The sequence below is a fragment of the Passer domesticus genome, chromosome 12 (genome assembly GCF_036417665.1).
Source record: "Passer domesticus isolate bPasDom1 chromosome 12, bPasDom1.hap1, whole genome shotgun sequence".
In the NCBI taxonomy this organism is placed as follows: domain Eukaryota; kingdom Metazoa; phylum Chordata; class Aves; order Passeriformes; family Passeridae; genus Passer; species Passer domesticus.
Window position 1 is genome coordinate 7,215,220 of NC_087485.1, and position 14,878 is coordinate 7,230,097.

Here is a 14,878-nt window from a genome sequence, read left to right on the forward strand (position 1 = left end):
CGGCAGCAGGCAGCTGCTGGGAGTTATTCGGGGCACTGCCCATCCTGCCGGGTGCTGGTGCCTCTTATTTTTGTCTTTTGGCTGGAAGAACAGGGAGGGTGAGGTGCTCCCTCTGAATGGCAGGGGCCTGAGGAGCTCAGTGCAGGGGAGATGGAGCCACAGCTGGCTCCAGTGCTGGGGGAAGCTGGGGCAGGGCAGGACACAGGACCTCGGGCAGGGGAGGAGATGCTGTGCCAGCATCCCACGAGGAAAGCCACACTGGGACACCGAGCAGTGCAATGGCCTTCTCCTCCTCCCTGCTGCACAACGCAGCCTTCAGGCACACAGGGGACACTGAAGGGTATCCTGTGTATTCCATTTGCATTTCCTGTGGTTTGGCACAGAAATTTGTAAAAAAAAAAAGCCTCTTTTTTCCATTATTGCAGCACAATTTTCCCCAGCAGAGCCCGTTGCTTTACTGTCCCACACCCTCCAGAGCAGATTTTTCCTTTGGGCTGAGAGGGGACATTCACTGCTTCTGCAGGGCTGGGTTTAGGGATGTGTCCCCAGCTGTGGCCAGGCAGGGGACAGAATGGGCACAGGGACCAACACTGGTGCATCATCTGCTCCACAGGGAGCAGAGCTCCAGCCCAGCACAGGGATGGCTCTGGGTCACCAGCCATTCATGTTGCTCCATGACACCCACTTCTCTGCTAACAAAGAGCCAAGGTTGCTCCAAGGTGGGGCCTGGGAGCAATATTTGGGCTCCAGGTGTACTCCCTCCCTTCTCTGGGGAAATGCTTCCCCAGGCTGCCTCTCTGAAGCAGCTGGCAGTGCAAGAGGGGCTCATTGCTGTAGGAAGGGATTTGCTAAGATTGAGAAAGACTTTTAGAGAGGGCTGTGAAGCTTCAGGAAAGAAAAGCAAGGGGTGGTTGTGCTGCTGTTTGAAGCCATCTCCCACATGGGTGTCCAGGCACTGGGATGTCCCTTCTGCAGGAGAAAAGGCTGGATGGTTCCCTCCAGCCTTCACCCCTGTCCCACCACCTAGGCTGGGTATCAGGAAAAGGTTCTTGAGCCAGAGAGAGGGTCACAGTAGTCACAGCACCAACCCTGACAGAGTTTAGGAAGCATTTGGACAACACTCTCAGGGATTATTTGATTCTTGGGATGTCCTGTGCAGTGCCAGGAGCTGGACTTGATGTTCCTTGTGGGTCCAGCTCAGGACAGTCTATGAGTCAATCTGAACATGCCATCAGATTTTTGAAAGAACAGACCATCATGCTGCTTACAGAGCCAGGACTTAATTCAGCAACACTCTGAGATCAACCCACTGCCATGACCCACATCACTCCCCCCTGCTCTGCACATTCAGCACAGCAGGGGAGAGTTTAGTTCTTTCCTGCAAATGAAATCCTTGCAGTGAAGACCTAACGCTTTTGGAAAAAAACCTCAAACAACACACCACTATAGCAGAATCCTCTTAATTCAACTGCAGGTTTTCAATAAAGACAAACATCTAAGGGAAATTTGATAACTTGAAGGCAAGGCACACGCTCGCTGCTGAGCTGAGACAGCACAGGTTTTTAAAAGCTTTCTGGTTTACTTTTAAATAGGAAAGAATGCAAAAGGCAAACCTCATGTAAAAAAAAATAGAAGTGGGAAACCGAGGCTTGCGAAGGAAACAGGATGAATCACACCATCAGATTTTTTGGGTCACAGGGTTGTTTCTCAGATAACAGCAGAGATCTCTACTTAAACACTCATGATATGGTCCAGCCAAGGGCTGTGGCAGAGGATTCTCCTCTTGGCCTCACGCTTTTATGTGAATCTCACATGAAGGCATCAATATAACACCTCTGTCTTCCCCAGGGGACTGGAAACAGCAGGACCCTGTGATCTGGGAAGTTCTCTCTGGACTGGTGAGCAAGGAAAAAGAAAAGGCTGGCACAGAGGATGAGGCAGACTGGCTCATGAGTCCAGTGAGTGAGTAAAGGAGGAGCTGTGCCAGCTGTGCCCTGCAGTGACACGGGTGTTCACGTGTCCCTTTGCCATGGGTACAGCCACATGGGACAGCCCATGCTGCTGGCATTCCTGGTCAGGCAGCACTTGGGCTCACTGCCATCCACAGCCCTGACACAGCAAGGATCATCGTGTCATTTGGGGCTCTTTCATCACTTCCCAGGTGTCTTAGCTTTTCATGCATCTTTCTGTTTATCCCTATGACCACAAGGCCCTGGACTTCAGAAGAAAGTAAGTGGCACAGAGTAAAGGAATGACTGTGTTTTGTATTTCCCCTCTCCCCTGCAAATGAATAAGATCCTTTCCAAAGTGCCCAGGGCATCTTCCTCTTACCATTGACAGGTACAAAAATCAGGATATTCATGCAAAGTTTGGGCTGTCCAAGCTACCTCTGGCCAGCTGAAAGAAGAGCCCCAAACTATTTAAGGATTCAGATGCAATTTAGATTTTTTTTTTTTATTTTTAAGACACAATTTGCTGAAGATTTAGCTGCATGGTGATTTTCAGGCTCAATTTTAAGTTGCATTTCAGCTGTATTCAGACACAAGAGCAGGTATCTGCCTCTGATGCAGCTGGAGAGGTGAGCAGACCTGGCCTGCTGAAAGCAGGTGCTGCTGCCAAGCTCCTCATCATCTCAAACCCTGCCTGAGAAGTACCAGCACAACAGCAGGTTTTTTTGGATGCTTCCCTTCACATCCCAGCCCAGCCTGACTCTGATTAATTAATGGAGTTTGCTGAAATCCCAGCCTTAGCTACTCTGGCTGCTGCTAGCTACAGCGAGCTGCACAGCTGCCTTCCACTCCCACTTGAGAGACTTTGTATTTACCAAGTATTAATTAGATGAATGTGAAGCACCATTTTCTAGGCAGGGGAAATTATCTGCTCTCTCCCTGCCCTGTAACAAGCTCATACTGGGACAAGTCTGAAAAGGGAGCAGGTAGAAGTGGCTCCTTCTTGCTCTGCACATCTGCCACTTTTCATATTTCCCTGCTTGACAAGCACTTCACTCCTGCTTGATCTGGAAAGGGAACAGCGTTGTGAAAGATGGAGCTGGAGCCTCTCTCCCTTTGCAGATCACCACCAGAGCTGGTCCCAGAGACTGTCCTGACAGTCAGACCCACAAAATGGGAAGAGCTGCTGTCTCTGAGGGCTCCTCCAAGTGCCAGGAGCTGCTGAACAAGTGAGTCTGCCGGGAAAGCACGAGCAATGCATCCTTCCCTTCCACAAATCCTCCAGACCAGGCTGGGCAGGCATTTCTCACGGCTGACCACAGGTAACATTGCCCAGGAGGAGACAAGGGGACCACCCCAAGATCTCCCCTACACCTGAAGTGCTACCATTTAATGGAAAACATTCACAGCACAACTGTTCCTCCTGGTGGCAACATCTGCACCATGAATACTGCAGCTGACACCAGTAATTGCAGCATGAAAGGCTTCAAGCAAATACCCATCTGGAAAAAAATGGAAGAAATGTCATGGAAGGCTGAAGGCTGTGACAGAGGGCAAGTGTCAATGGTAAACAACTGGTCAGCTAAATTTAGGAAGGCAGGTTGGGAGCTCTCCATGACCGGTTGCGTGTCTTCAGTTCAGACCACTGAGTCAACTAAAAACATTTAGCTATGACAGTGATGGGCTTTATAGAGAACTACAAGATAAATGAAGGGAAAAAGGTTATCTAATAATTACTGTCACTGTTTCACATCCAGCTGCATCCACAGCTCAGCTTGACCTTTGAGGAACAATGAATAATGCACTGTTCTGGTGAATGTTCCCCCTTTCTTGACAGACCATCAGCACACTGCTAAGGGAGAACCTCTCCTGTTTGTCCTTTACTCACTGTTTGGCTCATTTGCTTTATGTAAGAGGACCAAGAGAAATATCATACCTGTTTCAAAATATTTCCCTTGTAATTTCACATTGCTAAAATCCACAAACCATTGATGCTCCAAAATCTGCTGCAGGGACAGCAGCAAAGTTCATGTGAAACATGGGATCAAATGGATCTCCCTGTCTTTGGGCACCAACAGGAAACCAGTCTGCAGTGCTGAAGCCACTGGTCTCCAAGGCATCCAGAAACTGATCAAAACCAGGGAGAGATAGACCTGGATTCTATTTCCAGCTTGGCAATGTTTACATGGTGCACAGGTAAGCCATGCCTTGTACTGAGCTGAATTTTCATGTCCTGCTAAATTGGGGAATGAAACAGAATAGAGAGATGTGAGGAGTGCTGGGGATGTGCTGCATTGTAGCAAACAGCTGCTGAGCTCTGCAGCTGGTCATGAGGAGCCAAGGATGAGGAAAGAGTGGGCTTTCTGGGAGGGGAAGTCACACAACCCCACAGCAGTGCAGTGGTTTTCCAAGCTGTAAAATCAATTGCAATTCACCTGCTCTGCGCCATTGTTTGCTCCAGGCAGATCTCATCTTTAGCCTGGCTCATTTCATGTATCCAAAATTCAATCTTTCTCTGGCTTCAGACTAGGTCCTACCAAAGCAGGATCAAGCCCCATGACCAACTCTTGACCTGGGGAGCAGAGACTTGGGGCAGGAGGGTGTCCCAAGAGAGACAGCTGGAGGTCACAGTCTCTGGGGCTCTGCTGACACTGGGGTTTGGGAATGTGCCAGAGTGTTGAAGTGCCAGTAAGCTGTTTTGGTCACTGGCTATGAATGAGGGGGTCATCCTGGCAAAATTCAAAGTGAACCTCTGCACCTGATCAGACAAAGCACAAAGATCAAATAGTCTATTTAAAATCTGGAGAGAAAGGGACAGTCCCAACAACAGCTCTCCCCCAACACTTGGCAGTGTTCACACACGTGAAGGATTAATGTCTGGAGGTCATAGAGAGTTTGTGCTTTCCCCCAGCTTCCCAAGGAGGTGTGTGACCAGTTTCTGCAGGGCTGCAGCCCGGACCAGCGAGATGCGCAGCACTTCCTCGTGGTTGGCTTTCTCTTGGCTGTTGTAGCTCATCACTGCTCTGTTGGTGATGAGGGAGATCCCAAGGACTCGGAGGCCACAATGCCTGGCTACAATTACCTCTGGGACAGTGCTCATGCCTACAGGAGGAGAGGAAAGGACCAGAATGAGTCAGGATTTACACCAAAACGAGATCTCTCCAAGGCTGCACGATCCTACCTCCAAGCACATGCCCTTGTCTCATTCCCCCCAGCTCTGTGTCTGAACTCTGTAATAGTTAAAGGCTGTGATACGTACAAGGCTCAAATAGCTGCAGACTACAGTTACAACTCTGCTCAGCACAATAAACCTCCTGCATCTGATCCTTGTGCCACAGCTCCCTCCTCAAGATGTGTCAGACTGCTTGCAGACTTGCTAAGGAAGTACTGATGTGCTGTGTCATTGGGCTCTTCCTTGGCTAAAAAAGCTATTGCAAATAAAAATGGCTTTGAGGGGAGCTGAGCTCCTTTCCTCACACACAATGAATCTGCAGGTATTAATATACAGGATTCCATGAACCAGGGGTCATGAAAGGAATCATAACTGGAGGAATCATATGGATCATGGCACTTAGTTTTGTTTTACACAGTTGGGAAGGTATCCATGATTACCATCCCTAAACAAGACTCATAAGGAAGGTTGGTTTGTAGAGAAAAAGCACAGTGAAAATCTTTACAATGTCAGAATTAGAAGAAAAATACTAGAAAAATACTTCATTTTTATTGAGCCCCACTCAGTCCTCCTGAAGTGGAGCCATCTGAGCATGAGAGACTTTGTGTTTGGGAAATAAACACAAAGTTGTGCTGGGATCCCTGTCCTGCTCAGCTGTAAGCACAGGGACTTTGTGCAGATCCTCCCAGGAGCTGCACTAAGCCACTGCAGAATGAAGCAGAAATACACAGAGCTCATTTCTCCAGCCCCAGGAGACTTAGAGAGTCAAAGACTGAAGCAAGCCAGCCTTGAGCAGAATTAACTGTTCAATCCACGTGCTCAGAGAGCCCTGGCAGCCCAGGCCAGGCTGGCAGCTCACCCACAGCATCAGCTCCCAGCGCCTGCAGCAGGCGGCACTCGGCGATGGTCTCGTAGCTGGGCCCAGCCTGCAGGCAGTACACTCCTTCCCTGGTGAAGCTCAGGAACCCCAGCTCCTGGGCACTCTCCATGGCCAGGCTGAGCAGGTCTTGTTCATAAGCATCCGACATGCAGGGAAACCTCACTCCAAACCTGAAAGGCAGTAAAGGACACAGCTGTGTGATCGTGCCACTGCTCCCTCCCTCAGAGTCCAGGGATGGTCACTCTTTACAGAAAAGGGAAGTGGTAAGGGCAGACCTGCCATGGATGGAATCTCTCTCATTCCACTCTTACCATCAGGTAATTCTGCCATCAATCATGGAATAGTTTAGGTTGGAAGCCACCTTCAAAAGCCATCTCATCCAAACCCATGCCGTGAGCAGGGACATCTTCAGCCAGATCAGGTTGTTCAGAGTTCTGTCCCACCTGATCCTGAATGTTTCCAGGAATGGGGCACCTGCCTGGGCGTGACATTCCTGCTAGATCCAAGACTGTCAGCACAGAGAGCTTATGGCTGTTGGAAGGTCTGGCACTACTTCCCTTCTGCAGGAACCCTTCTGGGATGGTCTTTCGAGGGCTCCTGTCTCTAGGGAGCACTGATGGCCAGTTCTCTCTCCTCAGTAACTGCTCATGATGTCTTTTAAACATTTCCCACCAGACAGTTGCTGCTCTGAGGCACAGAGTCCCTCAGGCTGTCCCTGGATGGGGGTTTAAGCCTGGCCTGATGGAGCATCAGTCCCTACATTTAAGGCCCATCACAGCAGCCAGCTACTTTACATCTTGGAGCTCCAGGGCCATATTTTAGGCACCTTTCATCTTCTGCTTCAAGACTGGGTCTCTTGCTTTTGGTCTCAAAATAGCAGCTCAGTCCTGCTCCTGATGGACTGCATCCTGCTCTTGACTCAAGGAGAGCAGAAGTAGATGGCAAAGATTGTTATGCTGCCACTGAGGAAACCTGGAAAATAAACTCCCAGCCATGTTCACCAATGCAGCTCAGTAGGAGTGGACCAGGTCCCTCATTTATGCTATTAAAGCTTCTGCTTGTTTACATGTTCTTCCAGCTGAATGCTTAGGGCAGTAGGTGGCTTATTTTGTTTTTATAAACACTGAATATTACATAAATAAAAAAAAAAAAACTTCCCCTTCTGGTCTAAGGTAATAAGTATTCATCACCATGAAAATTGCTTCCCTTTTCTGAAGGATGGCCAGCAATGCAGACTCCCAATCTCTAATTTATTAAAAAAATATTATTTCCACATCACTTCATTGCCTCTAGTTTTGCTCTGTGGTGCTTAGATAAATCCTTCCTGGTAGCTCAGCTGGACAGGATTTTAGCAGTTTGCTCAGCTAAATCTCTGCAATACTTTGAAACCTGATTCATAAAGACCTTTTGCCCATTTTGATGCCTTGGTCAGCAGTACAGAAATCACCTCCCAGAGCACTGCAGTCTTTACCAAGAAGCTGCTTTGGGGAGGCAGTGAGGCAGCTATGCTGCCTTTGAACGCTGTCCAGATGCCGTTGTTTGATTGGAGTTTCTCCTCCTGTTCCAGAGCAATTATGCAAGCCCAGAGAGCTTTAAACACTCCATGTAGCTTCTCTGCTTTTGATCACTTTCCTCCAACCCACGGCAATACCTACAAAAATGTAAAGATGTTCCACTTCAGATGGGTACTGTCCTCTTGCCATGGAATCGCAGCACAGTGATTATTTCTCCTGAGGCAGCTGCCAGCACCTTTCAGATTCTTTCAGAAGCAAGAGCCAGGTCTGCTGTTACATCAGGAAGGAACTAACTGAAAGCCAGGCAGGCCACCTTACTCTCAGCAGAACTTTCTCTCTAGAAAGATCTGAGGACAATCCAGACACCTGCCCTGCAAACGTCCATTTTTCATGATGGGCCTTCCACCTTACCAGTCTGATGGTGTCTTGGAAGGATTTTGGGATCATAAATTCATTTTGGAAGGGACCTTGAGGTCATTTAGTCCAGCATCTTGCTCAAAGCAAATCCAAATCTGTTGGCAACTGCAGTTCAGGGGTGAGGATATGTTAGAAGCTCCTCTCTGCACCCTCAGTAAGGTAAAGATTCTGCTACACAGCCAGTACAGGAAACCTGACCTCCCAGTTCAGCCAGCAGCAGGTGGCTCTTGTAGATCTCAAGGTCTCTGAAGAAGCTGCCAAGACAACCACCTCTCATAGAGCAATGCCTGGCCTCTGCTGTACCCATTCCATCACACCAGAAGTGGCTGTTGATAAACCCAGGCTGGAGACAGCACAGTTCACTGATTGCTCAGTTAAGAGGAACCAACAGAGAGAGGGGCTGATAAAAAGAGGAGCAGTGGGTGTGTTTAAGCAGATGGTACAGCTGGTCGTGTCAGGAGAAGGATCAGAAGCCTACTTGTACAAAACAAAACCTTCTGGGGGTTTGTATGTAAGCTCCTTGTAAAAGTAAGCAACAGCCAAGGGAGGGCAGGGCAGGTGGCACAGCACATACAGCTACTGCTGCAACTCTTTCCCTGTGGTTACCTGGAGCCAAACTCTGCCTCTCAGTAAATATTTGTCAGCAGGCACAACTGGCAGTGCAGCCCATGGCTGAAGGAGGAAAGGATTAATTGGTAACAACGGAGCCGACGCCTTCTTACCGCTCATCGTTTGGTCCACGCAGGGGATTCTGCCCTCCCAAGCCAAACAGGCTGATGTGATCCCTGATGAACATGATGTCCCCCACCTGGAAGTGGGGATTCAGTCCTCCAGCAGCATTTGTGACAATCAAGATCTCCACCCCCAGGAGAAAGAACACCCTGATGGGGAAGGTGACCTGCAAGAACCAAAGGCACACGTGCAATGAGTGTCACAGTCAGCAGACAGCCACTGCCACTGCGTTTGTAATATCACAATTTGTGGATGCAAAGAGTCTACATATGGAGACGAAACAACCTTCTGCAATTTTAAACATTCCTCTAATTTAAATAGAAGGTTAATGCTTTTTAAACAAATTAAACATAACCTTGCAATGGAACAAAATCTTGCATTAAAATCCAAGACCACGTTTCCTACAGGTCAAATAAAGATGTACAGAAAGAACATGCAGATAGTTTTGGCTCACTGCAAAGGTCTTGCAGAGATCAAACCACTGTGCTGATTGAAGTAACTACTTATGTACATGGACTTGGAGAGTAATCCAAAGCTAAGGAACAGTTGGGAGCTGGAGAAAAAAACATTTAGAGAAGTTTGATTTTGAGGAGTCATGAAGGAATTTAGATGATACCTGCTATCAGTCAAATGCTACTGTGAGCAAAACATTTCCTAGCAATGAACACCACTTCTTCAAGAAGTAAGTTAATTTTAATAGACAAACATGTCTTGATAAAGCTAATTTTGTATTGAGTGATTTTGAAATAGTTGGTTTTCTATAAGAAGTTGGGTGGTGCCAAAAATTACAGTTTATATCCAAATGCAAACAACCTCAATGTAATAAAGGAAAATCACGGAGCTATCCAAATTAAAAAAAAAAAAAAAAAGAAAAAAAAAGGAAAAAACTATTGTTGTTTTCTAGCAGAAAAGTGTACATATGTGCATGGTAGGTAATATAAATCTCCACACATTCCAGTATGTTAGCTAGGAAGTTATAGCAGCTTGCAGTAGCCTGGGAATTTTTTCTAGGGAAAAAAAAAGCTGTAAACTATATAAATGCAATAGAAGATTAAAATAGATTATTCTTATCAACGTTTTCTCATTGCTGATTTAAATCATGATTAAACTGACTAAGTTAAAGCATGTAAATTAATCTGCCTTATATGATAAACTATTTCCCCCTGTGAGAGTAGCAGGGTCAGCCAATTTGTGTGGCTGTGCAGCATCACCTTCACCCAGCAGAAGCCAACTATCTCTTGGTTTGAACTCCCAATTTTATTTTTTTGGGGGCAGATCTGAAATCTAAGAAAGACTCATTTCAAGAGCACTGTAAGTTCATTGCAAGAGCTAACATCCTGCAGCTAGATAGCAAGGCAAGCAGTCACTTCTGCAGCTTTTACAACACACAACCCCAAGGTGAATATTTTCCTTAAGGAGAACTCACCGTGCTGAGAGAGCGGCCTTCATAGGAGTGGAAACGTCCCTGCATGCACACGCAGGGCTGGCCATTCAGCTCCCCAAACACCAACCTGCCAACGTGCCCCGACACTGGAAATTAACAAAGTGCCATTTTAGTCACAGGTCTCAAGGAATTTGACTTTAGAGGGATCTGTCAGTTGATGATTTTGCTTTACCGCAGGGCCAAGCACTGCAAAAGCAGGAGCTGGAAAACAAATAAATAAATAGCTATATCTGTGCTATAATATTTATGGTTTTTTACTGTGAACACACATTTCAACAGTGTCACTATGATATTTTTATGGAAATCCTTTGCTAGGATTTTTCTCCTATTCTCGCTAAGAAGTCTCAAAAAATAAATGTAAACAATAACTATCTGATGGCTGTGCAATGTGGTCTGGACATTGTTTACCAACAAGTGCATCTTTGATTGGTCCGTGTGAGTTATTTCTACTTAATAATTAAAGATCCAAAGCTGTGTCGGACTCTCTGAGAGTCACGAGCTTTTGTTATCATTCCATTCCTTATTATTCCTTTCCAGCCTTCTGATGGATCCTTTCTTTCTATTCTTTTTAGTATAGTTTCAGCATAACATTTTAGTATAATATAATATAATATAATATAATATCTTAATATAAAAAATCAGCCTTCTGAAACATGGAGTCAAGATTCTCATCTCTTCCCTCATCCTAGACCCTCGAACACAACCATACCCCAGTGTGGGACTGGTTTGCAGACCTGAGTGACCCCTGTGTGAGGCTCTGCTGCAGGCTGCTGGTGGGAGGGGTGCTGATGCCCCGAGCTGAGCCCACCTGAGCTCCGTGGGAAGTGAGGGATGTCCTCATAGAGGAAGGCTGTGCTGTTGTCCAGCACGTCGGCCAGAGCTCCCAGCCCGGAGCCGCAGACGATGGCGATCCTGGGCCGCCGCGCAGCTCGGGCACGCAGCCACTCTGCTGCTTCCCTGCACGCCTCGTAGCCATTTCTGCAGGAGGAGAACAGGCCAGTGAGACTTATCAGCCCGTTCAAAGAACAAGCTTCAAAGGATAAAAGTCCTGAAAAGGTGCGGAGAAAAAGAAATTTCATTAAGAGTATAATAATAGAAGGTTCGCTGCTATTATTGAAGATGCATCACTTTTAGGCTTATGTATTTTACCCCTGACTACAGGGAAATCATTTGAATCCCCTTGGCTGGTTGCATTCTGTAGATGAAGAATGGCCAATGATACCTAGATCACAGAAATGTCACAAGGCATAACCACTCCTGCTTCTGACGGGCTCTGGTATCTCCTGAGTTCCTGAAGAAAGGGAAAAGCACAATTAGACTGAGAAATTCCAACCTACATGAATGTGCATGGGGATGTCCAGCCTGTGATGGGGAAAACAATGCCTGGAGTTCTGAAGACACCTGAACAACACAGCTGGAATGCTGTGCTAATGAAGGAGCAGACACTGTCATCTGCAGTAGGTAAAGGTTCAGGTAAACTTCTGAGACATGGGTCAGACATCATCTACAGAGGTGGAGAAGCCAATCTCTGTAAGTGTTGAGTGCCATCAGCTCCCACTGCTTCCATCTAGGCTGGTACCACATGTCAGACACCCGCCCTCTCGATACCTCGTGCCTCCAGTACAGAAGGATAAACGTGGAGCTCTTACTCAGCCTCTCCTCTCCCACAGAGTGGGCATGGGATCACACCTGCAGCCCAGACATAGCCAAGAGGCCCAATGACATCAGTCTCCATCAAAACAAGGGAAAACCAGGAATTTGGGCTCCAGAGTTTAAAGTGATTCAAGAGGGGGACTCAGCAAATATATTGGTTTAAAAAAGTCTAATCCAGCAGGGAGCCCCATTGCCTGAAGCTGGGATAGAAGTTGGCATTACAGTGCCTGTTGTACATCTATCTCATGGGAAAGGAGAAGAGTTCAACTTTTAACCTCTTAGCCCAGTATTCAGATGCCTTAATCACAGTTTTGAAACACAATCAATAGCAAAATAATCCTGTAATCCTGTTTCCAATAGGACAATGCAGACACTTTCTGAAAGTCAATATCAAGGTTGATTGGACACTATCCTCAAAAGCAGGAGTACTAATAGCAGTTCTTGGAAGCAACTCAATCATTACCATTGATGAGTAGAATTAATGATTGTACATGGAAGAGGACTGGGTCTGGAGTGAACCCCCAGGCAGGGGCAGCAGTTCTCTGTATGAAAATTTGATCTGATTATTGAGAGGTGAGAAAATCAGATACTGTGAGGCTGCAGGTGACGTAAAATTGACTGGAGGTGTTGATAAGCAGTCACTATCTATCCAGGAATGTTTCTTTTGGTCCTTTCTTAGCAAGTCTCTTTTTTCAACAGGTGTAAATCCTAGTAATGCTGTGATGCTGCTCTCAGCAGTCTTAGAGGACAGACAGAAAGGGTTTCAGAGTGGTGCTCCTCACTCCAGGAGGTCTCAGGCCACTAAGAGGATTTGAGTGTCCTTGTACAACTGCTTCCTCCAACCAAGTACCAGATATTGAAACAAAGGTTCCCAGTTCTATGCTTTTTTTTTTCTTTATACTGACAGGGTCAGTAGTTACTGCACAGGTGTTTTCTGTGAGCATTTACACTCCTAGCTGTGAGTCCTATCCAGCATAAGATACATCAAACTTATGGTCCTAGTTACAAAATATAATGTCAAAAATACCCCAAAGTGTCATAAGCCTGCAATCCAATGGGAAGAAATAACTTCCATACACATAAATTAAAATGAAGAGTCATACTTAGCTGAAGTACTTTTCAAAGGAAAAGTTTGGAAATGAGTGAGTTTATTTACCATCATATACTGAATTTTCTAAGTGCATCATGAGCTCCTGAAATAAGCAGGAGCTGTGAAAATCACATTAATAAAGACTACCCTTGACTACGTTATCACTTGCTCCCAGACAAAAGCTTTAAAAGTGCTTTACATACATTAATGAACAATTCCCCCCAATTTCTCTGTTGAATAACTGTAATCCTTGTTTAGAAATTCAAGGGAACCAAGAGAATTTATATGTAACGCCTAAGGTTTTGATATACCTGTGGCAAGCATGAGAAAGGAACAAGGTCACCAGGATCTGCTCTTCCTCATGACCATAATACTGCTTGTTTCAGTATTTTTTTAAAGTGCATAAACCATTGCAAAATAACATTAAAAATGGATATTATTCATATATCATCAGAAATTTTAGGAATGTGGGATGGAACCCATTCAATGTCGCTGAAGATACCAGGACTCACTGAGCTATGCCAAGATACAGTGGATTTTTTTCCTTTTAAACAGAAGATATTAAAATACTTCTTAACCAAAGAAGTAAATCTCCAGTGCTGCATATGTTTCCTTGCCTGAAAGGAGCTCCAGCAAGTGCACAGGGGCCTGACATCCCAAAGGCTTTGGGCACATCAGAGCTGTCCCCAGTGCTGAGAGCACAGTGATGCCAAAATTAATCTGCTTGCAGCATTTTGCTTTCAGAAACCTTCCGGATGACATCAAAGGGACTGGCAAGCACTGATAATTTCTGAATGCAAGGGAGATACCTGCTCAGCAGGAGCAAAGGGGGAGTTTGACCCATGGGTCACCAAGCAGAGTGCTCAGCCTGGAACTGCATGAGCACGAGGCCTGTGCAAGCTTTTTGACAGCTTGAATTAATACATGTAGCACAAAGGCCCCTCTAGCTGCTCTAACAATGCACACCTAATAATAGTGCTCGGTAGCATTGCTTTGGATTAAATCACAGGATCAGCTGAAAACACAATCCCATTTATTGTGATTTCTGTCATCCACTGGAGAAACACATCTGTTGCAAAACACAGGACTGTCACCGGTGACAGATCTTTTATGGCACGAAAAAAACCCCACTCTTATTTGCTTCTAAGTTGGCTGAAAGCAAATCTATGTTAAAAAAAGCAGACATATCCCAATAAACAGCTAAAGCATTATGTTTGGGGGCACATGGCCATACGCATTCACAGTCTGTGCCTCTCCACAGGAGATATTTGCCTCTTCTGGCCCATAACCTCTCCCAAGGTCACCTACTCGCTGCCATATTTCATAATACCAGCACCTGCCCAGGCAGATGGCCAGATTCCTCTCCAATAATAAGATGTTTACTTCTGAGCAGCCTTTGTCTGACATTTATTGAGTGCTCAGTAGAAAGGAAACAAGGTGAGGAAAAGCGATGTAATTTTGTCAGCCCCATCCAGCTTGGACGTCCGTGCATCCCCTGTTTCACAGCACCTTACCTGTCTTCCTCAGCATAGGCCATCCTCCTCCTCTCTGGTTAACCAAAAGAAGGGGATGGTTGCTGGAAAAGGAGCTGCAGGGTTTTGTTTGAGCAAAGAGCAGAGGCCTATTGAACCTGCAGAAGCTGCTGCTGTCTCTGGCAGTGAGTCAGGGAAGTGTGTCCCAGCTTCTCTCTGCTGTCCCCTGAGCATCTCTAATCCCCGAGTAGGAGGGGCATGGTCAGGACATCTGCTTTTCTGGCCTCACCCCACATGACACACATGCTCTAGAGCTCTGCAGAAAGCTTACACGCATGCACACACACACTGTAATGCAGATTAAGCCTAGAAATTTCACACGCACGCACACTTTTCAGTGGCTGACAAGGGATCTGCCTGGGTTTGCACCTCTTGCATCACCTGGGAACCAGCTGGAGTCACCTGCTCCTGTGCAATTCAAACCCCTGGGAGTGTGCAGACCCTGTGAGATGACACTGACACCAGGCCTTTCCACATCTCACATCATTGCCTTCC

General features: G+C 46.4%; 1 protein-coding gene across 1 annotated transcript; it reads right to left on the reverse strand.

The window, feature by feature from the left end:
• Positions 1-2,739: 2,739 nt before the first annotated feature.
• On the reverse strand, positions 2,740-14,388 carry LOC135279701 (purine nucleoside phosphorylase-like). The gene is made up of 6 exons (XM_064387147.1): positions 14,366-14,388; positions 10,917-11,086; positions 10,091-10,194; positions 8,655-8,830; positions 5,981-6,171; positions 2,740-5,051 (listed from the first exon to the last, which is right to left on the reverse strand). Exons 1-6 carry the CDS (start codon positions 14,386-14,388, stop codon positions 4,834-4,836), a joined length of 882 nt encoding a protein of 293 aa, XP_064243217.1. The 3' UTR covers positions 2,740-4,833.
• Between the last annotated feature and the right edge of the window lie 490 nt (positions 14,389-14,878).